This window comes from Staurois parvus, unplaced genomic scaffold (genome assembly GCF_062004578.1).
Source record: "Staurois parvus isolate SC_StPar_1 unplaced genomic scaffold, SC_StPar_1.0 ptg001732l, whole genome shotgun sequence".
NCBI classification, from domain to species: domain Eukaryota; kingdom Metazoa; phylum Chordata; class Amphibia; order Anura; family Ranidae; genus Staurois; species Staurois parvus.
Genome location: NW_028319528.1, coordinates 282,261 through 308,399, shown reverse-complemented (window position 1 = coordinate 308,399; position 26,139 = coordinate 282,261). Strand labels below are relative to the sequence as shown.

Genomic DNA, 26,139 nt, shown 5'->3' with positions numbered 1-26,139 from the left:
GGTCAGGGACAGTACATGTCATTTACGGCCCACTGGGTGAACGTGGTGCCGGCACAGCCGCACCAGCAACTTGGACAGGTCACGACGCTTTTGCCTCCACGTTTGCACGTCCTTGGTCCAGCAAGCATGTCCGCCTCTACCACCTCTTTTTCCGCCGTGTCCTCAGCCGCCACCCCCGTGCCAAGTCCCATTACCCGACCGGCATATCACATGTGCAGGGCGCAACGGTGTCACGCTGTGCTGCACCTGGTATGCCTTGGCGAACGTAGTCACACAGGGGAGGAACTGCTGAGTGTAATGAACAGAGAAATCGACAGATGGCTGTCTCCGCGCAAACTAAAAATCGGAACCATGTTGACTGACAACGGAAAGAACATGGTGTCTGCTCTGCGTCAAGGAAGGTTGTGCCATGCGCCATGCATGGCTCACGTGTTCAATCTGGTTGTCAAGCGGTTCCTAAAATCCACCATCCCACTGCAAGACATCCTTAAAATGTCACGTAAACTGTGCATGCATTTCAGCCATTCCTACACCGCAAAGAACACCCTCATTGAGCTGCAGCGGCAGAACGGAATTCCACAGCATCGCCTGATCTGCGACGTTGCAACAAGGTGGAATTCAACCCTACACATGTTAGACCGCCTTTACGAGCAGCGAAAGGCCATCACCGATTTCCTGATGTTACAAGCGGATAAAGGTACTCCCCTGTGTAACTTAGATGTCAGCCATTGGCAGCTCATGCGTGACACCTGCCGCTTGCTCAGGCCCTTTGAGGAGGCCACGCTATTCGTGAGTCGGCAGGACTATGGGATGAACGACGTCATTCCTCTGTTGCACGTCCTGGAACAAATGCTGTTAACAATGGCTGGTCAGGGTGCGGTAGACGTGGCGCACAGATCTCAACGCCACATGACCCCTGTGGGGGCAGGACAGGAAGAAGAGGAGGAGGTAGAGGAGGACATTTGTGCTCAGGAATTATTGAGTGAAATGGGTGGTTTTTCCACTCAGCGGACAGGAGTGGAGGAGCAGGAGCATCTGGTAGAGGAGGAGGAGGAGGAGACAGAGGACCCAGACGCACCGTGGCAGTATGCTGTGGAGATGGAGGCAGGGAGTCCCTCGCATTCCTTGGCACAAATGGCCCATAGCATGCTCGGTTGCTTGCGTAGCGACAGCCGAATAATAACCATCAGACAGAGGGATGACTTTTGGCTGTCCACCTTGTTGGACCCTCGCTACCGGTCCAAAATGGTGGCCTTTTTCACACCTGCTGAGAGGGAGGCCAAAATTACGTACTATAAAAACCACCTATGTAGTCAGTTGGTCTCTGCCTTTGTGCGCCAACGTCCATCCTCAGACACTGTGGGCCCTGTGCGCTCGCGTTCCGCTGGCATGGCAGCAGGGGAGGGGTGGGGTGGTAGGAGCAGTGGCAGCTCCACCAGCAGTGGCTGCCTCAGTCTGCAGTCGATGATGAGTAGCTTTCTTCACCAGCGCAGTGAGGAAACTACTAACCAGCTGCAGCAGCAGCAGCAGCAGCATCAGGTGGACCTGGAGCAGGAGCTCAAACAACAGGCTTGGGCCTACTTGGACAGCACCCTGCCAACCGAGGTAGACAATCCCCTTGACTACTGGTCAACGAAACTTGACCTTTGGCCCCAACTAGCTGAATTTGCCCTTGAAAGGCTGTCATGCCCGGCCAGTAGCGTGGCATCGGAGCGCGTGTTTAGTGCGGCAGGAGGTATTGTAACTCCGCGGAGGACACGACTGTCCACCCAAAGTGTGGAGAGACTCACGTTTGTGAAAATGAATCAGGCGTGGATTAGTCTGGATTTCAAACCACCAGTTCCTGACACAACTGACTAAATCCGCCATGAATCATGCCTCAAACATGTGCCACTTTCAGGTCTCCTCACACTGCTGGTGTGTTTAATTTTTTGACATAGGGTGCTGGCAGATTACGGGCCTCCTATAGCTGCTGCCAGGCCCCTAATCTGCCATGGGCCCCTATATACCGCCTCCTCATGCTGCTGCCAAGTCCAGAGTCTGTCATGGGTCCCTGTATGGCCTCCCATTGCTGCTGTCTCCATCGCCACACTCTGCTGCCATGTGCCACTTTCAGGTCTCTTCACACTGCTGGTGTGTTAAATTTTTTGACATAGGGTGCAGGCAGATTACGGGCCTCACATAGCTGCTGCCAGGCCCCTAATCTGCCATGGGCCCCTATATACCGCCTCCTCATGCTGCTGCCAAGTCTAGAGTCTGTCATGGGTCCCTGTACGGCCTCCCATTGCTGCTGTCTCCATCGCCACACTCTGCTGCCATGTGCCACTTTCAGGTCTCCTCACACTGCTGGTGTGTAGAATTTTTTGACATAGGGTGCTGGCAGATTATGGGCCTCCTATAGCTGCTGCCAGGCCCCTAATCTGCCATAGGCCCCTATATACCGCCTCCTCATGCTGCTGCCAGGTCCAGAGTCTCTCATGGGTCCCTGTACGGCCTCCCATTGCTGCTGTCTCCATCGCCACACTCTGCCATGTGCCACTTTCAGGTCTCCTCACACACTGCTGGTGTGTAGAATTTTTTGACATAGGGTGCTGGCAGATTATGGGCCTCCTATAGCTGCTGCCAGGCCCCTAATCTGCCATGGGCCCCTATATACCGCCTCCTCATGCTGCTGCCAAGTCTAGAGTCTCTCATGGGTCCCTGTACGGCCTCCCATTGCTGCTGTCTCCATCGCCACACTCTGCTGCCATGTGCCACTTTCAGGTCTCTTCACACTGCTGGTGTGTTAAATTTTTTGACATAGGGTGCAGGCAGATTACGGGCCTCACATAGCTGCTGCCAGGCCCCTAATCTGCCATGGGCCCCTATATACCGCCTCCTCATGCTGCTGCCAAGTCTAGAGTCTCTCATGGGTCCCTGTACGGCCTCCCATTGCTGCTGTCTCCATCGCCACACTCTGCTGCCATGTGCCACTTTCAGGTCTCTTCACACTGCTGGTGTGTTAAATTTTTTGACATAGGGTGCAGGCAGATTACGGGCCTCACATAGCTGCTGCCAGGCCCCTAATCTGCCATGGGCCCCTATATACCGCCTCCTCATGCTGCTGCCAAGTCCAGAGTCTGTCATGGGTCCCTGTATGGCCTCCCATTGCTGCTGTCTCCATCGCCACACTCTGCTGCCATGTGCCACTTTCAGGTCTCTTCACACTGCTGGTGTGTTAAATTTTTTGACATAGGGTGCAGGCAGATTACGGGCCTCACATAGCTGCTGCCAGGCCCCTAATCTGCCATGGGCCCCTATATACCGCCTCCTCATGCTGCTGCCAAGTCTAGAGTCTGTCATGGGTCCCTGTACGGCCTCCCATTGCTGCTGTCTCCATCGCCACACTCTGCTGCCATGTGCCACTTTCAGGTCTCCTCACACTGCTGGTGTGTAGAATTTTTTGACATAGGGTGCTGGCAGATTATGGGCCTCCTATAGCTGCTGCCAGGCCCCTAATCTGCCATAGGCCCCTATATACCGCCTCCTCATGCTGCTGCCAGGTCCAGAGTCTCTCATGGGTCCCTGTACGGCCTCCCATTGCTGCTGTCTCCATCGCCACACTCTGCCATGTGCCACTTTCAGGTCTCCTCACACACTGCTGGTGTGTAGAATTTTTTGACATAGGGTGCTGGCAGATTATGGGCCTCCTATAGCTGCTGCCAGGCCCCTAATCTGCCATAGGCCCCTATATACCGCTTCCTCATGCTGCTGCCAGGTCCAGAGTCTCTCATGGGTCCCTGTACGGCCTCCCATTGCTGCTGTCTCCATCGCCACACTCTGCCATGTGCCACTTTCAGGTCTCCTCACACACTGCTGGTGTGTTAAATTTTTTGACATAGGGTGCAGGCAGATTACGGGCCTCACATAGCTGCTGCCAGGCCCCTAATCTGCCATGGGCCCCTATATACCGCCTCCTCATGCTGCTGCCAAGTCTAGAGTCTCTCATGGGTCCCTGTACGGCCTCCCATTGCTGCTGTCTCCATCGCCACACTCTGCTGCCATGTGCCACTTTCAGGTCTCTTCACACTGCTGGTGTGTTAAATTTTTTGACATAGGGTGCAGGCAGATTACGGGCCTCACATAGCTGCTGCCAGGCCCCTAATCTGCCATGGGCCCCTATATACCGCCTCCTCATGCTGCTGCCAAGTCCAGAGTCTGTCATGGGTCCCTGTATGGCCTCCCATTGCTGCTGTCTCCATCGCCACACTCTGCTGCCATGTGCCACTTTCAGGTCTCTTCACACTGCTGGTGTGTTAAATTTTTTGACATAGGGTGCAGGCAGATTACGGGCCTCACATAGCTGCTGCCAGGCCCCTAATCTGCCATGGGCCCCTATATACCGCCTCCTCATGCTGCTGCCAAGTCTAGAGTCTCTCATGGGTCCCTGTACGGCCTCCCATTGCTGCTGTCTCCATCGCCACACTCTGCTGCCATGTGCCACTTTCAGGTCTCTTCACACTGCTGGTGTGTTAAATTTTTTGACATAGGGTGCAGGCAGATTACGGGCCTCACATAGCTGCTGCCAGGCCCCTAATCTGCCATGGGCCCCTATATACCGCCTCCTCATGCTGCTGCCAAGTCCAGAGTCTGTCATGGGTCCCTGTATGGCCTCCCATTGCTGCTGTCTCCATCGCCACACTCTGCTGCCATGTGCCACTTTCAGGTCTCTTCACACTGCTGGTGTGTTAAATTTTTTGACATAGGGTGCAGGCAGATTACGGGCCTCACATAGCTGCTGCCAGGCCCCTAATCTGCCATGGGCCCCTATATACCGCCTCCTCATGCTGCTGCCAAGTCTAGAGTCTGTCATGGGTCCCTGTACGGCCTCCCATTGCTGCTGTCTCCATCGCCACACTCTGCTGCCATGTGCCACTTTCAGGTCTCCTCACACTGCTGGTGTGTAGAATTTTTTGACATAGGGTGCTGGCAGATTATGGGCCTCCTATAGCTGCTGCCAGGCCCCTAATCTGCCATAGGCCCCTATATACCGCCTCCTCATGCTGCTGCCAGGTCCAGAGTCTCTCATGGGTCCCTGTACGGCCTCCCATTGCTGCTGTCTCCATCGCCACACTCTGCCATGTGCCACTTTCAGGTCTCCTCACACACTGCTGGTGTGTAGAATTTTTTGACATAGGGTGCTGGCAGATTATGGGCCTCCTATAGCTGCTGCCAGGCCCCTAATCTGCCATAGGCCCCTATATACCGCTTCCTCATGCTGCTGCCAGGTCCAGAGTCTCTCATGGGTCCCTGTACGGCCTCCCATTGCTGCTGTCTCCATCGCCACACTCTGCCATGTGCCACTTTCAGGTCTCCTCACACACTGCTGGTGTGTTAAATTTTTTGACATAGGGTGCAGGCAGATTACGGGCCTCACATAGCTGCTGCCAGGCCCCTAATCTGCCATGGGCCCCTATATACCGCCTCCTCATGCTGCTGCCAAGTCTAGAGTCTCTCATGGGTCCCTGTACGGCCTCCCATTGCTGCTGTCTCCATCGCCACACTCTGCTGCCATGTGCCACTTTCAGGTCTCTTCACACTGCTGGTGTGTTAAATTTTTTGACATAGGGTGCAGGCAGATTACGGGCCTCACATAGCTGCTGCCAGGCCCCTAATCTGCCATGGGCCCCTATATACCGCCTCCTCATGCTGCTGCCAAGTCCAGAGTCTGTCATGGGTCCCTGTATGGCCTCCCATTGCTGCTGTCTCCATCGCCACACTCTGCTGCCATGTGCCACTTTCAGGTCTCTTCACACTGCTGGTGTGTTAAATTTTTTGACATAGGGTGCAGGCAGATTACGGGCCTCACATAGCTGCTGCCAGGCCCCTAATCTGCCATGGGCCCCTATATACCGCCTCCTCATGCTGCTGCCAAGTCTAGAGTCTCTCATGGGTCCCTGTACGGCCTCCCATTGCTGCTGTCTCCATCGCCACACTCTGCTGCCATGTGCCACTTTCAGGTCTCTTCACACTGCTGGTGTGTTAAATTTTTTGACATAGGGTGCAGGCAGATTACGGGCCTCACATAGCTGCTGCCAGACATGTAATCTGCCATGGGCCCCCGTACCGACTCCTCATGCTGTGACGTTGCAACAAGGTGGAATTCAACCCTACATATGTTAGACCGCCTTTACGAACAGCTAAAGGCCATCACAGATTTCCTGATGTTAAAAGCGGATAAAGGTACTCCCTGTGTAACTTAGATGTCAGCCATTGGCAGCTCATGTGTGACACCTGCGCTTGCTCAGGCCCTTTGAGGAGGCCACGCTATTCGTGAGTCGGCAGGACTATGGGATGAATGAGGTCAAATCGGCCATGGGCCCCCGTACCGCCTGTTCACGCTGATGCTGGTCCCACAGTGTGACCTGGGTCCCTGTACGGCCTTCCATTGCTTCCACTCTGCCATGTGCCACTTTGAAATCTCCTCACACTCCTGCGGTTGTCCATTTTGTCATAGGTTGCTGGCAGATTACAGGCCTTCCATAGGTGCCACCAAGCCCCATATCGGCCATGGGCCCCCGTACCGCCTGGTCACGCTGCTGCTGGGCCCATAGTGTGACCTGGGTCCCTGTACCGCCTCCCATTGCTCCCACTCTGCCATGTGCCACTTTCAGGTCTCCTCACGCTCCTGCTGGTTTCCATTTTGTCATAGGTTGCTGTATGGCCTCCCATTGCTGCTGCCTCCACCGCCACACTGTGGCTCCAAACACTGGTTTTGGCCCCGTGACTGGCCAAAGGAGTGAAGTGTGCAGTGATTCTAAGATCGACGGCACTCATCTGCATGTCATACTGACAGACAGTATTATTTCTCTTCCCCAGCAGACTCCAAGGGCATTTAAATTAAAGGTACAGTGTTCTGCACTAATATTAAGTCTCTCTGAAGCCTAGAAACACCCTTTTTTAAGTTAAATTCACAGCGAATTTATTCGACTCGAATCGAATATTGTCCACGAATTCGCCGAATCAGTCGAATCGAATTTTTCATTTCTTCGCTCATCTCTAATTATTATTATACAGTATTTATACTGTATAATACAGATATGATTGACAAGTTCAGTCTTTCGTGGCTCCATGCCGACTATCACATATATTATTATTTTTTAGGAAGACCTCTTCTATGTGGTCTACTACTCTCATCTCCCTATCTTCTCTGTACCCCTCATATGACACATTTGTATGCAGGGGCAGACTGCGAACTCATGGGGCCCCTGGGTAATAGTGGATCATAGGGCCCCTGTGTTCTTGCCTCAAAAAAGCCTAAGAAAAAGGTACCAGGGGCATCTCACGGCGCCCCCTACTGACCCCGAGCCCTCGGGCAGTGCCCGAGTTTCCAAATGGTCAGTCCGCCCGTTTGTATGGTTGTGTAATGAACTCCCTGGAGACTGAACAGGTGAGATAATCAGCAGCTTGTTGTCACCTCTTGCTTATCATATGTACACATATGGAGGAATGAAAAGTCCCAGCCCCATGGCATGCAATCATTAACTGATAAGTGACTGGCGGGATAGAAGTAAAGCTGGCCATACACCAGTCATATGTTCAGCTGGTTTTACTATCATTTGTGGAGGTCAAACCCTCATTCATTTTTGATGGCAGTGATGAGAAAATTCATAGTTACATAGTTAGTCTGGCTGAAAAAAGACAAAAGTCCATCCAGTTCAACCATTAAAAAAACAAAAGTTATAATAATCCTACACCCACAGTGGATCCAGAGGAAGGCAAAAAAACCCAGCAAAGCACGATCCAATCTCCTCCTGCAGGGGAAACATTCCTTCCTGATCCTCCGAGAGGCAATCGGATATTCCTTGGATCAACTTTACCATCGATGGAGCAGGATGGAAAAGTTTTCTTGAAAGAACAAATTTCTAACAGTGAATGCGGTTTTCATTCGGGAAATTCCATTCGCTCCAAAATCGAATGTTAAAAGCAAATAAAATGTTGAAGTACTTTTTAATGATGTTACCAAATGTACTGATGAGATTTTCCATATGAATGTACAGAATCTACCCCTTGTGACAAATCCGGGCCTGGCCAATGTGCGAGTATTGGCAGAATCTGCACCGGGTTGTCACGGCTGCAAAGCGTGGGGTTCTTGTACTGAGCAGAGAAAACTGGGTATTCATTTGTAGGCAGGTGCAGTCTGCTTTCTTCGCTGTAGGTGGCGCTCAGCCGGAGCAGTACTGCAGCTGGAGAGGAAGTCAGGAGAAACTTGGTTTCTCTATGGTTTCCTTGGTCCCCTGGGGCAGCGTTCTGGTTGGCTGCACTGCACGCAGGTGACCCTGGTGGCCATCTTGGGTCACGCAGAGTCTTTTAAGTCCCTGACCCCCAGGCTTTGGTGCACATTTTGCAAAGTGGCTGGTGTAGGGAGAGATGACGGGTCTGTCAGGGACAGCACTAGGGGTAGGGAAAGGTTCCGGAGGAGGTAAGAAAGTGTAGGGCCTATATCTGCTTTTCTGCAAGCCTCCTCTTTGGTTTGACAGACCACGTCACACTCCATCTACCTCGGTAGGTGCTGTCTTCAGCTCGGGCCTACTACCACTGACTCTCTGCTGCATTGACTATGAGTTCTCAGATGGGCGTTCTCCCTGACAGGTTGTTGTTACTATTATGGAAGTTCTTCAATACACTGATTAATTACTATACATACCAATACAATGTCATTACCATCACGCACCATGCTGCACCCTACCCACATGATTTTTTTAATCTAGGGTCAGGGTCCAGAGTACAAAGACTTCACAGTGTCTTAGGTGGGAAGAAGCCTTCAACCTCAGTCCAGGTCTTACTGGAGACCCGCAGGCTGTGTGAATGTACAGGTGTGCACACTTATTATAAGACAGGACCTGACCATAGCTCAGGGATCCCATCTACAAATAGTTAGTCTGGCTGAAAAAAGACAAAAGTCCATCCAGTTCAATCATTAAAAAAAAAGTTATAATCCTACACCCACAGTTGATCCAGAGGAAGGAAAAAAAAACAGCAAAGCACGATCCAATTTGCTCCTGCAGGGAAAAAAATTCCTCCCTTATCTGATATTCCCTGGATCACCTTTCCCTATAAATGTTATATCCAGTTATATTCTGTGTATCCAAGAAACAATCTAGAACTTTCCTACAGCAATCCACTGAGCCGGCCACAACCAACTCCTGAGGGAGTCTATTCCACATTCTCACAGCTCTCACTGTGAAGAAACCTTTCCAAGTTTGGAGATTCAATTTCTTTTTCTCCAGAGATAAAGAGTCCCCTCTAGGGACAGGCGCACTCCCATGAGGAAAGGTGTGTCACTCAGGAGGCAACACTCTATGTTGTAGAGATTCCTTACCCACAGGACTGGGAGAGTTGGGACATCTAAGCCAGTCTGGAGGACTGGGAGAGCTGAGACAACTAGGCGAGTCCAGGGGACCGAGGGAATCTGTAATTCTCGGAGAAGTGAGAGAGCCTGGGGTGCCAGGAGATCCCTTATTGGCTAGGAGTAGGCCCATTGGTGTATTTAGGTTTTGTGCTGCCCTAGGCAACACAAGAATCATCTGCCACCAAGGACACCGACCAAAACCAACTCCCCCCTTGCCCCTCTCATGGAGAAAGCCTGACATTGACCAATAATACCCCTGCCCCCCACCTGGGAGAGCCTTCAACTACTCGCCCCCCCCCCCCTCCCAGCGATAGAGAGAAAGACACTCATCTTCATCTCCGGACATCCCCGAAATGAGAGTCAGGCTCTACATACACCATTAAGCAGCCCGCAGCCTCTCTCGGATCCCACTTGGTTCCCTTGGAACACATGTCCCTTCTTTCTTCCCTTCTTCTGGGCGGAGGTGCTGCCCCCCTGAAAAATGCCACCCTAGGCAAGTGCCTTGTTTGCCTTGTGGTAAATACGCCCCTGAGTAGGCCTGCATAGCATTGAGCTGCACCTACAAGGATGAGGGAGCCAGTAGATCCCAGAGAGCCAGGATAGCTGGGTAAGATGGTCTGAGGGACCAGTAACAAAAGTGGCGGTGTTGCTTAAAAGGGAGCTCAGCATTTTCTATTATTAGTCTGTTGGTGGAAACCCCCACATGGGCAACTATTTTATGGACTTTACTTAGTTTTTTTTTAAGAAGAGTGGGTCAGCAAGCCCTAAACTACAGTTAACTCACCAAAATGCTTCTGCCACTGAGCTAAACAACCCCCATATGACACCGCGTATGACCAACTCAAAGTGGAATTCCAAGCTCTAAGACTTAACCTGCTCCCACCCACCTTCTAATTACTGTACTAAATGCCCTCTAGAAGGAAGATACTTACCTATTCCCAGGGTGCTCTTGTCTGGTCACGTGATCTCCCCAGCAGGAAAGAGCACTGACAATGGATGGAATGTCCGGGAGGTGAAGTCGCTCATAGACTTACTATGGGGCATCCATTGTCAGCAATCCCCCTTCTCCCCTGAAGCTGCCTCTGGGAGCTGATCATGTGACCGGACCTGAGCACCCCGAGAATAGGTAAGTACAAGCCTCATCCTTCTACAGGGCAGTTAGAATTGGATTTAGAAGGGGGGTGGGGGGCATTTCAAGCTTAGTTAGAGTCACATTTCATTCAAAGAATAAACCGGCTGCAAGAGGACTAGTGAAGCTTTGGGTGAGCGCTGTAGGTGTTGTCACCTTGTTCATTGTCTGCTTCACCTTCTGTTTCTTCCACGCTCACTGAGATCTCCTCCTGTTCGGGGAAAGTCCCTCCCCTCACTGAGTGGACATAGCAACACCAACACCCAATGCATGCCTAACACAGAAGTAACAATGTATCAGTCATAGGAAATACCCAACCTACAGAACGGCTTCAGTTGTATTTAAAATGAAAATCTATTTGTTGTACCTTTGGCGCCATACCTCAACGTACAGTACATAGATTTGTTTTTTAGGAATACGTAAGTCTCTTATCTGGAGATCCTGCCAGTAACAGCATTTCCTAAGAGGTCTTATTATAAAACAAGTTGCATAGGCGGGCAGCACAGGGGCTAAATGGTTAGCACTTCCGCCTGGCAGTACTCGGGTCGTTGGTTCAAATCCCAGCCATGGCACCTCCTGCCTGGAGTTTGCATGTTCTCCCTGTGCCTGTGTGGGTTTCCTCCCACACTCCAAAGACATGCTGGTAGGTGAATTGGCTCCTGTCTAAATTGTCCCTAGTATGTGTATGTATGAATGTGAGTTAGGGACCTTAGATTGTACACTCCTTGAGGGTTAGGGACCGATGTGAATGTACAATATATATGTAAAGCGCTGCGTAAATTGACCGCGCTATATAAGTACCTGAAATAAATAAATAGGCATTCTGTACGTACGTCCATTCTGTGCAAATTGGGCAAAAAACAAATGTTCTCTTGGGTATTCTGTCTTCTGAATAAATATTCTTTTATTATGGCCAATGGTGGTGAAGAGTATAAAAAATGTACATCTTACGAGAGACACAATGTAACAATGGTAAAGAATAAAAAATAAATGTAACCATGGTGCTGATAAAGGCTGATTTCAGGTGTATCGTTGTGTTTGACCCCTTCGTGACGGAGGGTAAAACAAATGTTAACGCCTGAACACAATTTTGCAACTTTGGCACGTGTTAGTAAAACTCTACATATCATTGCAACTACTTTGTGCATCTAGGTGGATTATGCTTTGTGTTTTTTTTTTTCAGGACAAATTGGGCTTTCTTTTAGTGGTAAATGATAATGATATCTCCAGATTTTTTTTTATTATCAAAGGAAAACTTTATACGGTATACCTGTACCTCCATCCAGGGGCGGGCTGACAATTCATGGGGCCCCCGGGCAATAGGGGATCATGGGGCCCCTGTGTCCTTGCCCAAACTCAAAAAAGCCTATGAACAAGGTACCAGGGGCATCTCATGGGGCCCCCTACTGACCCCGGGCCCTCGGGCAGTGCCCGAGTTTCCAAATGGTCAGTCCGCCCCTGCCTCCATCAGGCCTTCAACTATTGGACCCATAGACCAATGTGTGGTCATTCAGGGCACAAACCAACTAAAAAGCACTTTTGTTGTCACCGTCATTGGTGAACCAACTCTTCACTGATATTGCTTGAGTTTTTTGGAAGAAGATACAATCCCCAACCATGACTATTCTATGGAAGACTGGTGGAATATCATGGCTCCTCCATACAGTCTTACCCATAATTATTGGCAACATGGAGTTGCTGCTGTGTAGTTACATGGTATCCAAGAAAGGATGAAGTTCTGCTGAACCATCATGTCACCTACTGTATAATACCCCAGGGCTTGAAAAAGCCGCTCGCCAAATGCGAGGAGAAATTCCTCTGTGGCGAGCAGCGAGCACAGATGATGGAGTGACTACACCTGCACTCCAAGCCTCATTGGGAAGCCGAGTTCCAGTTTACAACTTCTGGTTTCCGGCTTCTGCAGCAACGCCGCTGAGGGGACAGGTGCAGGAGTGGTCCGCTCTCCTCCGCTGAGAGGAGACACCCTCTCCACCGCCACGGGGGACTCAGAAGGACTAGGAATAAGTACTGTATACAGCATGTTATATCACTATAATGGAGTACAGGGGAGCTGGGATATACATTACTGTATACAGTTTTATATTTTGGAGTCTTTATTCTAAAGAAAAATGTAATTTCATAAGTTTGCTGGGGGCGGGATGAGGTGGGGTTGGGGCGGGCCTGGGCAAGGTTGGGTGGGGCAACTGGTGGAGAGTAAGTTTTGTGACCAGCTATTAGGTCTGGACTCGAAATTTTAACCCCTGAATACACTATTATTGAAAAACATGCAATTGGTATAGATACACAATGGGAGGCTAGGACCTTCACCTCCTCATCACTCTCTGGTCCTTCACTAATGAGTCTCTGTGTGCTTGCTGCCTCTGGAATTATTTAACATTGTTTTATAGCTTCTGTAGACAAGCGCAATTATCTGACAATATTATATTTTAATCAGACCAAGTGACACTAAAACAGGGATTTTCAGGAGCCTATGTCCCGGAGATTTGTATGATCCTCGGGCACAGTCATAGGTCATCACTGGAAGATGATGTGATATTCGGGGTAGGCCTGGATGTCGTTAAATATCACAAACATTGCAGGGTTCTGGACGTTATTCGTCACGCTGTCATACAGGTCGGTGGCGTTGGCTGTATTTTTGGCTGGAGGTGCTATCATCCCTTGGCTTCCAACACAGTAGAGTCCGGTGAGAACGCGGGCCAGGTACATGTGCTTCTGTCCATTTCTGTCAGGTTTGGAGTATGTGTCGTCAGCAGAGTAACTTGCATTTACTGCAAAATAAGTTCCATTTCCATAGGCAGCAGCTGTTCAAAAAGAAAGACACGTCACAGAATAATATTGGAGTCCTAGAAATGAGGTGCAGCAGGAGAGAAGGTCTGGAGGTGCGAGTAGAACAAGATGACACTGAGACACAACACACAGGACGCAAGTCTGTACTGTACTTGATGGTAACTCCTGCTATTAGTGAGATATAAAATCCCCAATATGGATAAAATGGGGAAAGGTTACAGCCTCTGTCAGGTGTTTATTACCTGATAGAGTAACTAGGTTGTGGAATGTTGGACTGTGTTAGGTATCTTTCACTTTGGTCATATTCCCCAATCCAAGGACAGCAGAGGTGGCAGAAGCTGATAATTATGTCAGGTCAGCACAGGTGGCAGTAGTTGGTAATGGTGGCAGGCCAGCAGAGATGACAGGAGCTGGTAATGGTGGCAGGCCAGCAGAGGTGGGCAGGAGTTGGTAATGGTGGAAGGTCAGCAGAGGTGGCAGGAACTGGAAATGGTGACAGGCCAGCAGAGGTGGCAAGAGTTGGTAATGGTGGAAGGTCAGCAGAGGGGGCAAGAGTTAGTAATGGTGGAAGGCCAGCAGAGGTGGCAGAAACTGGAAATAGTGGCAGGCCAGCAGAGGTGGCAGGAGATGGAAATGGTGGCAGGCCAGCAGAGGTGGCAAGAGATGGAAATGGTGGCAGGCCAGCAGAGGTGGCAAGAGATGGAAATGGTGGCAGGCCAGCAGAGGTGGCAGGAGCTGGTAATGGTGGCAGGAGCTGTAAATAGTGGCAGGCCAGCAGAGGTGGCAGGAGCTGGTAATGGTGGAGGGGCCAGCCGAGATGGTGGAGAGGCCAGCCGAGATGGCAGGAGTTGGTAATGGTGGCAGGCCAGCAGAGGTGGCAGAAGTTGATAATAGTGGCAGACCAGCAGTGGTGGCAGGAGTTGGTAATGGCAGGCCAGCAGATGTGACAGTAGTTGGTAATGGTGGAGGGACCAGCCGAGAAGGCAGGAGTTGGTAATGGTGGCAGGCCAGCAGAGGTGACAGGAGTTGGTAATGGTGGCAGGCCAGCAGATGTGACAGTAGTTGGTAATGGTGGAGGGACCAGCCAAGAAGGCAGGAGTTGGTAATGGTGGCAGGCCAGCAGAGGTGGCAGAAGTTGATAATAGTGGCAGACCAGCAGTGGTGGCAGGAGTTGGTAATGGTTACAGCCCAGTAGTTGTGGCAGGAGCTAGTAATGGTGCCAGGCTAGCAGAAGTGGCGTGAGCTGGTACTGGTAGCAGTCTAGGGGAGATGGCAATAACTGGTACTGGTAGCAGTCTAGGGGAGATGGCAATAGCTGGTAGTGGTAGCTGGTCAGCAGAGGTGGCAGGAGCTAGTAATGGTGACACTGGCAAGCCAGAAAGGGATGGCAAGAGCTGGTAATGGTGGCAAGCCAGCAGAAGTGGTGTGAGCTGATACTGGTAGCAGTCTAGGGGAGATGGCAGTAGCTGGCAGTGGTAGCTGATCAGCAGAGGTGGCAGGAGCTAGTAATGGTGGCAGGCCAGGATAGGTGGCTGGGGCTGGGTACCTTAAATTGGAAGTAATCAGCCACACTCTTTGGATAAAGCACAGCTCCTTTATATGGGTCCTTATTATAGTGCAACACAAACAAGTATACAATCTTTGCACAGGTCAATTGAAATATTCAGTATTTGCAGAGTGGTGCAGAATTGTACAGTATTGCATTCACCAGTTGTGTGACCAGACGATGGCTGCATCTAGCGTTCCTTAAGAAGAGGTAACTAGGATGAAGAAGCACCTCCCTCCGGCTCCACGTCTCTGTTCCAAACATCGGAGGATTTGCAATAACCAGAGAACCTGCCCTGAACTCACCCCTACTCCCCAGGAACCTTTCCCTACACTTTACACTCTCCCTCGTAAGTGGGTTCCTGTCCCTGACCATCCATTCACCAGAAGCATGCCAAAGTGACATGGGTTCCCTTATTTAGAAGGTTCCCTACCCAAATGACCACCAAAGTCTCTCAAAAGGTCAGTGTGGGACACTGTCAGGTACAAGAAAAGCCAGAGCTACATGACTGAGGTAGAACAGATGTCCCCATTCCTAGTAAGATTACCTGCTATGCCCAGACCCAGTCTATTCATATACCGGCCAAGAACCAGACCACACCAGAGTCTGGATACAAAGTGGCCAGAGCAGCCTTTTATTAACATGTAACAACAATAGCAGAACCAATTCCTTTAAAACAGAAATATACATTAAGGTTGCTGATCTTTGAAGGCACTAAGCCTAAATCTGGTTATTTTGTATTTGTGGAACAATAGGCCCCCCCAGCCACAACACACCACCTCGGGAGCAAAAACCAAACTATATGCAGAGACCTCTATTTCCCCAATTCACAGTTAACCTAACATTACCTGAAATGCACCCAAGAACGGCATACCGGACTAGAGCGTGGTGATGTAATTACGCTTGGACGGCAGCCATCTTTGGACTCCCTATGCAAGCACCCTGACTGTGGGTTATATAGTTCATGCCTGGTGGGTCTATGACCCGAGTTTAATGTGTGAGTAGGTCTTTGGCATTTGTGTATGGTATAATAAACTTTACTCTATTACTCTATTGGTGGCTTTTTCTCTGATTTCCTGTTTATGAGCCATTGGGAGAGTGGAGGAGTTTTGTAAAGGTGCCTTACCATTGTAATGGTTGATTAACCGTGGGCTGTGTGGAAGCTGATCCTGTGTCCATCCAGAGAGTGAGATTCATCCCACCTGGGACTATCTGGTGATTTGTTATGCCTTATGACTCCTTTGAGGGTCAAAGAATGGAGGTAAGCGTGCGCGCTAGACGGTGACAGATGGTCTGATGCACTTGAGCACGTATTTATTTTCATGGTCGAAGATTGATTCATCACATTTATACATTTGGGACTTTGTGCTATATGATTTATGAATTTTGTTCATTTATGATCACATGTATTTATATTTGGTTAATATTTGTTTCACTTATATCACCTACCACTTACATTTAGTCACATTCTTGATGGCATGTTTTTGGGCTACACATTAGGTGCACCACTGTGTACCTGCTGTTGTTTTAACATGAGGCCACCTGGGTGGAATGGCAGGTCCAAAGGGAAAAATGGAGCCAAATGAGCCATCCCAACCCCAGTGTTCACAAATGAAGATGGTGACACCTACAGCAGAGGTTGACAAGACTTTCTTTAAAGGGAAAATTGCTGGGATTGCAAGAAACAGTAATCAGAGAGACTGCCAATAAGACTGTATGCTGTGGTATGGGAGGGACCCCAGTTGGCACCTGTGTACCTAAACAGAGACATCCCCCCTGTACAGTGGGGAGGTAAGGGTTAAATGTGAATCTGCCTGTGTTTGGGCTGCAGTTCCTTTTAAGGGGGATGATTTGTATAAAATTGGTGTACTCAGGTGTTCTTACCCATGCAGGGTGAGGGGTTTCATGGTAGTCTGATCCAGGAGGAGGGCCTGACTTACAGTCCTCTCTGGATTGGTAAATCCTCATTTGGGACCTGGAGTTTGGAGGTTCAGAGAGATATTTGGGTGGGCAAGGACCCCCAACTCTGATTACAGGGACTCTGGTCTAGGGAAAGAACCCTGGGGCCAAATCAGTGGGCCTGTTAGGGGGTGAGTGCTGCATATAAAACATATAATTTCCCTAGAGAGGTTGTGGAGCAACTCGAGGTCACTGAGTCAGAGAGGATAATAGTAAATATGGAGAATAGCAAAGCATAGGAAGAGCACCAGGCTATTGTCTCAATTAATGGTAAGGCTGCCTCCAGCTCTCAGGCATCCTCTAGAACAGGGGTGTCAAACTCATTTTCATCACGGGCTGCATCAGCATTATGGTTGCCCACAAAGGCCACTTGTATCTGTAAGACTAGATGTCCAGAGCATGTCACTCCCTTATGTCAAGAGCCTCCCCACCATCAGAAATCAAGAGCTCCCCACCACCCTTACATGACAGTGCTCCCCTATTACCTTGTGCTGCTGGGAAGAAGCTGTGGGCGGAGCTGGGAAGCAAAATGTGCAGTGTCTGGAGGAGGACTAGAGAAGGAATGGAGTGAACTACTGGAGTCTTCTGAATGCTGAGACCATGGGAGGCAGAGACGAGGGGGTGCAGCATCTGTAGGGGGAGCTCTGTCCTCCTCTCTGCTGCCAACTGCTGAGACAAGTTGGGGGAAGGGGCCAAGGGTTAGCTGCAACTGAAATAGCCTAGCGGTCCAGATTCAGCTTTGCACTTGACACGTGCTCTAGATCTTCAGAAAAGGAGTCTCTCCACACGCTCAGACCCAAGAGGATTTTAGGATTGGATACAGGGTTCCCCTTTGTGAGATACATGTGGCCAAGAATGTGCAGACTGATGAATGTTCAACCATCATATACTTCTGTGTTTCCTCCTGTGATGACTGGTCTGGAACTGCAGAGTACCAATAAGTGAAGCAAGGTGCAGCTGTACTGAAAGATGTGGAGAAGATTGAGAGGGTGTGGTACAATGTGTGTTAATGATGATGAAAGAGGTCTTGCAGTCCACTGCTGGGCTGCTTCCAGGTCATTTTCTGTATGGAGGACACCCTGGAGGATTGTTAGACAGGTCTGAGGTATCAGAGGTGTAGGAGGCCTCACCATATAGCAGTGTTATGAAAACCATTTCTAGTCAAGGGTGCTCATTTGGCAGGGCATTGCTGAAGTCCCAAATACCAATCTCATATGATAGATGGGGCTGACAGTTGCAGTTAGGCGGGTCATTGCATCTCAGCAGAAACAGAGATAGAACCTCCTGGTGATACAGAACTGAGAATAGCGGGGTAGGCCTTAGTACAAGATGTTAGTTTGGGGAAGGATTTCCTACAATTCTAGAAACCTTGGGAAAATCACATTTAGCCCTAAAGTTCAAAGGCTAAAGAAGTTAGCGCAGAGCTCTGTGAGCCGGAGCTCAACGGAAGATCTGGAAGTTGTGAGCCCTTTAAAAATCTGCTTGTAGGCAGGTTGCCTACTGGTGTGGATTCTGCATTAGCAAGCCAGATAGTCTGTTCAGGTAGGGAGGGGTTACCTTAGGGTATTTTCCAAGGCTTTTTAGACCCTGCCTTCCTACCCTGTGTGTTATAAAAATGGGGGGCTGAGACTTGTTCCAGGAGGGGCTTTCTCATGCTCTTGCCTGCTTCTTGCTGCAATGAACATGGGACACTAGAAAAGGAGTCTACCACAGAACACCGGAAGATCAAGGAAACTGCCAAGCTTTGGAGGATGCCACTTATGCCTGGGCAGCTACACTAATAGTTCTGTTTGGATTTTTCGAAGAAACTTTCAGTTCAGTTTTAAATGTTTGAGCCTGGTCTGAATTTACTCAAAGGGGTGCATGTTAGATTTTAGCGTATCAGAAGAATAGGGTCTGTAAAGCTCTATGGGGTATGAAGAAAGGCCACTACTAAAGGTTAACTCAGCGAGACAAGTCCGAGGAGGAATACAATTGCTAGGAGTAACCAGTAACTAGTGCAAACTACAAAGCAGCCAATTAGAAGCTCAGTACCTGGCGTAGGTGATGGGTCCTCCAGTAGCGAGGAGATCAGTGCTCTGACTTCCTCCCCTAGCGGTCAGCTCCCTTGAGTTTGGGGCCGAACCCGTATTACAAAGATGGCCTACCCACATGGTACAGGAGAGAGTAAGGAGTTAACTAAGAGTCATACCAAATGGTAAAAGGTAAAAGATCCTTTTCAGAAAAAACACCCAAAGATGAGCTTTGTAAGTTTGTCTCAGACGACTGAAGCCCAAGCAACCCTTGCATAGTTGTGCTACTGCAAAACTCCAAAATGCCCAAATAGTTACAAATGCTGGGAGGTTAAAAATCACCCCCATACCCAGAAGCGATACCTGGCCTTGTAAATACCCGGGCCAGGGTGACCCATCATACAACAGTCAGACATTGCTCTAGGAAATGGATGTGTAAGAAGGCTTTGAATTGTGCCTTGGAAATGTATGACAGTCTGGTGACCGGCAAGTGTTAACTGTACCTCTGGTTGCATACTGGGATGTTCCCCTTTAAATGCCGTGTGGGCACTAATGTTCTGTGTATAGAAAGACGCCCAGATTTTATCTAACATTACAGCGTTGGCTGTAATTGTTCCTCTGAGATCTCTCACCATTCCTCCCTGCGTAGCTCCGATTGAATCCATTATAGTTGACATGCTGGATGGACTTGAAATCGGTCCCATGGAAAAGTTCTCTCTCGTTGTTGGTGGAACCGTTCTTGGAGTCGATGTTCTTCTTCTTTATCTGGTAGTTGAGCCAGAGATCTCTGTTCTGTACTCGCAGAATCTGGGAGGACAGGACATACAAAGGCTCAGATGTGTACATTGTTCCACCAGTTAAACTGCAAAGTGCTCCAACCACTACTGTTGCCTTCGGAGATGTTTGAAGGGTCCTGCATCCCTGCACCTGTTTGCTACTCCCTTTCTAGACCTCTGGCAAGATTCTGTTAGTTCAGCATTTTACATCTGTCCAGCCTTTATCAGCAATCACCTTTGCCAGGGCATTTATGTGGCGTCATCCAGTATTTGTGTAACCAGGGCTGCTGTTAGAAAACACAGGGCCCCATAAAGCCAAACTGCAACCCCCCCCCCCACCCCCCAAAAAAACACAGTTTACAAAGCTTTAGTTATGAACGAACACAGTAAGTAATGGGTACCAATCACTCATTGTGTTCATTCAGGAAAGCAAGATAATTGTGACATATTTACCGGACCCTTCCCCCACTCTCCATCCTGAAGGATCCTATCATGTGCTTGCAGCTGTCGATAGGAAGGAGAGGAGGGAAGCCAGCAGCACTGCGGGGGTGGGGGGCATACAGGGGGTACTGAGCAGCAGGGGGGAAATGTATAGTACACAAGAAGGGTGATGGGTGCAGGGGGGCAAATTACTGGAACTGAACCCCTTTATGACTCTAACTGCAGCAGCTGAAAATCAGCTGGAGGGAGAGGAGAAGAAGCCAGCTTTCAGCTGCCATAAAGGGGATTGGTTCCAGTAATTGCCCCCCCACCCACCGCTGTGCCGATCACACTTCCTGCCCACATTTGATTCACTCAGCTGCCTGGACCCCCTGCTGGCCTGGGTCCCATAAAGGAGGACTAGTGGTGCCCCCTTATCCATGGCCCTGGATGTAACCCTGCTTCCTCAGGCAAACCAACATTTTTCCCTGGTGGCATGGAGGGTCGACTTACTCCAATGCACATACACAGCACCAGTCTCCATATTGGTGTGCCAAATCCCTACACTGTGAGCTGAATAATAATAATCACTCCCACCGAGAATCCTATCACTGACAATTGACATCATTAGTCACAATGTATCAGAGATGTTACCTTAAGTATTTGTTTGCTGCAGCTTTTCTGGAATTTCTGCTGTACGGCGAAGTATTCAGAAGTTCCTGAAGCAACCTTCACTTCCATCACAAGAGTCCCACCCATTAGCTCCCAGTGTGATGGTAATCCAAGAGTATCCCCATCTGAAATATAAGACGTACAGTCAAGACCTGATGAAAAACCGAACGAGTAAAACCTCGGTGCACAATCCTGCTGAAAGCATTCACATTGCAGCCAATAAGAATGGTTTAATGTAGAGAAAATACTTCTGAGGTCCCCTCATACTATCAGGACTCTGTTCTCTGGAAGCTGATAAATCCAGCAAATCATACCAGAGAGGCAGATTGTCCATATTATTCCAGATGGTCTAACTTTAGGCTGTCACATTCCCACCATGTCCCCGCAATATGGAATGGGTAACTAGCTATAGACAGTCAAATGTGTCACCAGAAATGATGGGGACTGCATTGAGGAGATGTCCCCACCAAACTTCCCAGCCATTACATGGTTATTTGTTGGTGTCACCCTCCCTGGATGGATTCTCCGTAATGCAGACTGCAGGCAGAAACAAATATTCGTGAAGTGGCCATGAGAAAGAGAGACCCTTCAATTTGGTCTAGTGCAGTGGTCTCCAAACTTCCTAAAACAATGGCCTGTCCTTCATATTTTAGGGGAATAGAAAACGCCTCAGCTTCGATGGGAGTAAGTAATGCCCCATCATTGGTTTTAGTGGAAGGAATAATGCCCCATCACTGGTGTCATTAGGAAGAATGGTGCTCAATCATTGGTATCATTGGGAGGAATGGTGCCCCATCATTAGTATCAATGGGCATAATCATGCCCCATGATTGGTGTCAGTGGAAGGAATAGTGCCCCATAAATGGTATCAGTGGGAGGAATAGTGGCCCATCATTGGTATAAGTGGAAGGAATAGTGCCCCATCATTGGTGTCAGTTGGAGGAATAGTGCCCCATCATTGGTGTCAGTTGGAGGAATAGTGCCCCACCATTAGTTTTAGTGGGAGGAATAGTGCCCCATCATTGGTTTTAGTTGGAGGAATAGTGCCCCATCATTGGCATCATTGAGAGTAATGGTGCCCCATCATTGGTATCATTGGCAGTAATAGTACCTCATTGTTGGTGTCAGTGGGGGAATAGTGCCTCATTGTTGGTGTCATTGGGAGGAATAGTGTCCCATCATTGGTGTCAGTGGGGGGAATAGTGCTCCATCATTGGTGCCAGTGGGGGGAATAGTGCCCCATGATTGGTGTCAGTGGGAGGAATAGTATCTCATCATTGGTGTCTCCCCACTGGAAGCTGGTAGGTGATTCATCTCAGCACTTAAATTCCCTTCAGTATGAAGCCCCCTCTGATGGACATGAAGACCACTGAAGAATGACTGGTTGGGGGTAATGGTAATTGTTGACATTTCTTGCTCAGGAATGGCAGCTGCAGATTTTAGATGAGTTTATATAATAGAATAGATTACATTACCATAGAATTTCCTTCTAGAAGGTGCTGCACCCCATAATACATATCTGTCTGGGCCATTTATGATCCTTCTACCTAAGCATGAAGCAAAACACTGTAGAATATGATGTTTCCATTAAATACCCAATAAAAGCTACATTACCATGTTTCACAACACGTTGGATCTGAATTTGGTTTCCATACTTGTCTGTGGCCGTTTCTGCTTGTACACTGACAGTATATTGGTGTCCTCGGATCTGGATTGGGATCTGAACCTTGTTGTCATTTTTTGCCTCTTCCAGCTCCAGGTTTGTCATCTTGTCGAAGGGAACCATAGTTCCTCCATTGTCATATCTCCATTCCACCAGATTACCGGTGAGCTCTGCTGCCCGCTCCTTGTTCTTTCTGTCTTTTACTCGGTTTATAATGGTTTCGATCTCCCCGGACACATTTAGTACGTCCCTGGAGAGGCCCACAATCCGGATGGAGGGGTCGGGTGGCTTGTAGATGACAGAGACCTGAAACTTTTTCTGGAGGTCGGAGATCTTCTGCAACTCAACTTCTTCTAATTCGGAGATACATTCCTCTCTGATCACCTTCTCTGCCTGCTCGCTGTCGATCAGCTGCTGTAGCCAAGCCTTCGTCTTGTCCACACTCCTTTTATCTTCAGCACACAAGCTGAACACCACAGGCTCAATGCCGTCTGCAAAGTTGAAGGCGATGAGCTTCTGAGCTGGCTTTGGTTCTCTTTGGTGCGTATTACGAGAAAAGCAAGCTGAAAAGAGCCAGCAGACTGAGATGGGAAAAAGGATGAAAAATTAGATGAAAACATGGATTTTATGGAAAAAAAAGATAATTGTTTATAATACACAGTACACAGAGTAAACTAAAGGTCATTCTTAAGAGTTTAAATCTACTTCAGGAAATGTAAAACTATCATCTTCTGACCAAAGACTAAGTAACATTTCTTCTAGAGCTACAATGTCCCATTCCCCCGTGTTATAGGGACACAATGTAAAAAATGTCATCATCCACATGACAGAGCTGTATGACCGTTCTCCATGTTTACATATCATATGCCTTCCATTGTACCAGGGCCAGGACAAAGGGTGGGCCGGAGGGGCAGCTGCCCTGGGCGCAGTGGTTTACTGTAGGGATGGGGGCGCCTTCCTTCTGTTACAAGACTGACAGCAGTACTGACAGTAGCAGTGATTTTTGACAAGCATGTAACTGCCAGGCGTAGGATCCCCATGAATGGGATGGTGGGAAGGGGGGGTGGAGTTTGGCATCTTTGCCCTGGTCACTGGATGACCTTGTCTCTGTACTGCATTGTACTTTCACACAAAATCAACCATTATGGTGGAACAAGAATGTATGATGGTCGTCTACTGGTACAGAAAAGTGCTTCTTCCAGGATACTTGGGAATGTGGATACAAGACTGTGGATCCCTGTGATCTCTTCATATGTGTAGCCAGGTGATTGGCTGGAGAGAATAAGTTAGGACACTGTGCTGCAGCTGCTCTCTATGCCCTCACTGGATCTAGTAACACTGTCTGCCTCCTGCCAGTAGGGGGAGCAGACAAGCCAAAGCAGCCCAGGAGACTTGTATGCTGGCCCCATTGGATTGTGGGAGGTGAAATTCAAAAGGGGAGCCATGCTGTGGAATCTTATGGACCATGTGACTACTGTTCCAAAAAGAAGACATTGATAAGAAGAAGAAAGAGCTGTATTTCCTGGGCTGCAGACCAGTGAATGTTCTGTCTGCCGTGAGGGGATCACAGTGAGCACATCTGCCTATATGGGTGTGCACTCACCTGACACAAGCCAGCGGTCTGAGCCAGAGATCAGGGTCCTCAGTGGATCCGACTGTGCAGAAGTTAAGGGCTAAGATACTGGTGGGTCTAATGCTGCAGAGAGCCTGGAACATTGTAGACCTGTGGGCTGAGGATGGGCAGATCTAGAGGATATTTGAACAGCAGGACCGTTGCGGCTGTATCACTGGGACTGGTGAGATGGCATTGCTGCCATTGACCTGTTGCTGCTAGGAAAGACTGAGCACATTGGGATTGAACATTTGACTAGCAGCCTTTACCATTGCATGCAAACTTTACTGAGATGGTACTTATGTGCACCACCATAAAGACTAGGCCCCGGTGCTAGCCGGCTGATGAACTATAGCAATGGACTGTCTCTTTAGATAGCTGCTCTGTAAGCAATTCACTTGCTCCCTATAGAAAATGGTATCTCTGCAGTCAGACCTGAGTCATAGTATAGTCATTCCTATACCATGATCACCTTGAGTTGCGGTAGGGATAAGTGAGTTTAGAATCGAAGTGCCTCATCATAACTATTAAGTCTATACAGGGCAGTGGATAAGGGGAAACCACCAGTCCTCCTCTGTGGGGTCCAGGCCAGCAGAGGGGCTCAGGCAGCTGGGTGAATCGGATGTGGGCAGAGAGTGGTGAGTGGGGGGGGGAATTATTGGAACCGACCGCCTGTATGGCTCTCTCAGCAGCAGCTGAAAGCTGGCTTCTTCTCCTCTCCTCCTCTCCACTGGCTTTCAGCTCCAGTTCCAGTAATTTATCACCCCCTTATTTTTTCCGAATGAACACAATGAGTGATCAGTACCAATCACTCACTGTGTTCATTCATAACTGAAGCTGTGGTTTTTTTGTGCGGATGGGGAGGCCCTGTTAGGTTGGCTGTATGGGGCCCCATGGGTTGGGGGGCCCTGTCAGGTTGGCTGTAAGGGGCCCTGTGGTGTCTAACAACAGACCTGAGTCTATAGGAAAGTTTCTTCTAATATTAGATTGCGTCTAAAGCCAACATGTTTCGGGGGGTTGTAACTCCTTTCATCGGGGCTTAGGAGAACGCAATAAAGATACATCGTGTGTGGACTCAATCATCGGTATACGGTTGGATGCTGTTGGAGTGTTAGGGGTTTGCGCAGCATCTCTCAGCAGCTGGTCAAAGTTGAATATTAATCCCACATACCTCGCACCGTATTTTTGTTTCATTCTCTTCGGCCCTAATGGGCCCTCTGTTTCCTCTTGTGCCAAATATTGTATTGTAACTGTAATGTCTACCTTCATTCTGTACAGCGCTGTGCAATCTGTTGGCGCCATAAAAAATCCTGTATAATAATAATGAAGGAGTCACAGCCCCCCGAAACATGTTGGCTTTACAAAAAAATCTATCATTGGAACCAAGTTGTATTCAAACTTGAAAATCACATGGTGGCACTTTAGTCGTTCACTCTTCAAGGATCCTGATCGCCTTCAACATACAGAAATGTGTCGTCCCCTTTTCTTGTTCATTAAGAGTCGGCCATCCTGACCTCCCACCCCAACTCCCTGGACAACCTACTGAATCCTTCTTCTTCGGCTTCGGGAAGGGCGGTCTCCTCTCTCATGGTCTCCACTCTCATGGTCTCCTCTCTCGTGGTCTCCTCTCTCATGGTCTCCACTCTCATGGTCTCCACTCTCATGGTCCCCTCTCTCTTCTTCATGCTTGTGTAGAAATCGTTCAGCATTTGTGGCTGGAACAGAACCACTTTCACCGTCTGAAGAGAACGGACCGATTTAGATTTGATGAAGTCCACCAAACCATCCAGGATTGAGTCGGCCACTGTGGAGGCGGCTAATCCCCCCGCACCTGTATCAACGAGACAAAAATATTGAACAAAAGATATCTACTGACCACAAAAGGTGACTTTTCCTTCATTAAACATAAAAGTTAAAAAACATCACTCAGAGGCACTTGACCTCCAGAAAGTGCAGGGATGGTGGGAACTCTTTATAAGGGGAACTGCAGATGTACAGACTCAGGAACTCAGCACAGGTGATGGCGGGAATCCTCATAATGGGCTCAGCGTGTGTACAGCCCAGGAACTCAGCACAGAGATGGTGTGAACCCCTCAAAATGGACACCGTGGGTGTACAGACCTGGGAACTCAGCACAGAGATGGTGGGAAC

General features: G+C 49.1%; 1 protein-coding gene across 1 annotated transcript in view; it reads right to left on the bottom strand.

Moving 5' to 3' along the window:
- Positions 1-11,399: 11,399 nt before the first annotated feature.
- Positions 11,400-26,139, bottom strand: part of LOC149434578 (protein mono-ADP-ribosyltransferase PARP14-like) — a 60,449-nt gene continuing 45,709 nt past the window's right edge. Inside the window, exons 13-17 of the mRNA XM_089663620.1 lie at positions 25,532-25,819; positions 22,328-22,957; positions 20,696-20,838; positions 19,478-19,652; positions 11,400-13,342 (exon numbers count right to left, since the gene is read on the bottom strand). Coding sequence (XP_089519746.1) covers positions 13,056-13,342; positions 19,478-19,652; positions 20,696-20,838; positions 22,328-22,957; positions 25,532-25,819 — 1,523 coding nt within the window. The 3' untranslated portion in view covers positions 11,400-13,055. The remainder of the gene's footprint in view (positions 13,343-19,477; positions 19,653-20,695; positions 20,839-22,327; positions 22,958-25,531; positions 25,820-26,139) is intronic.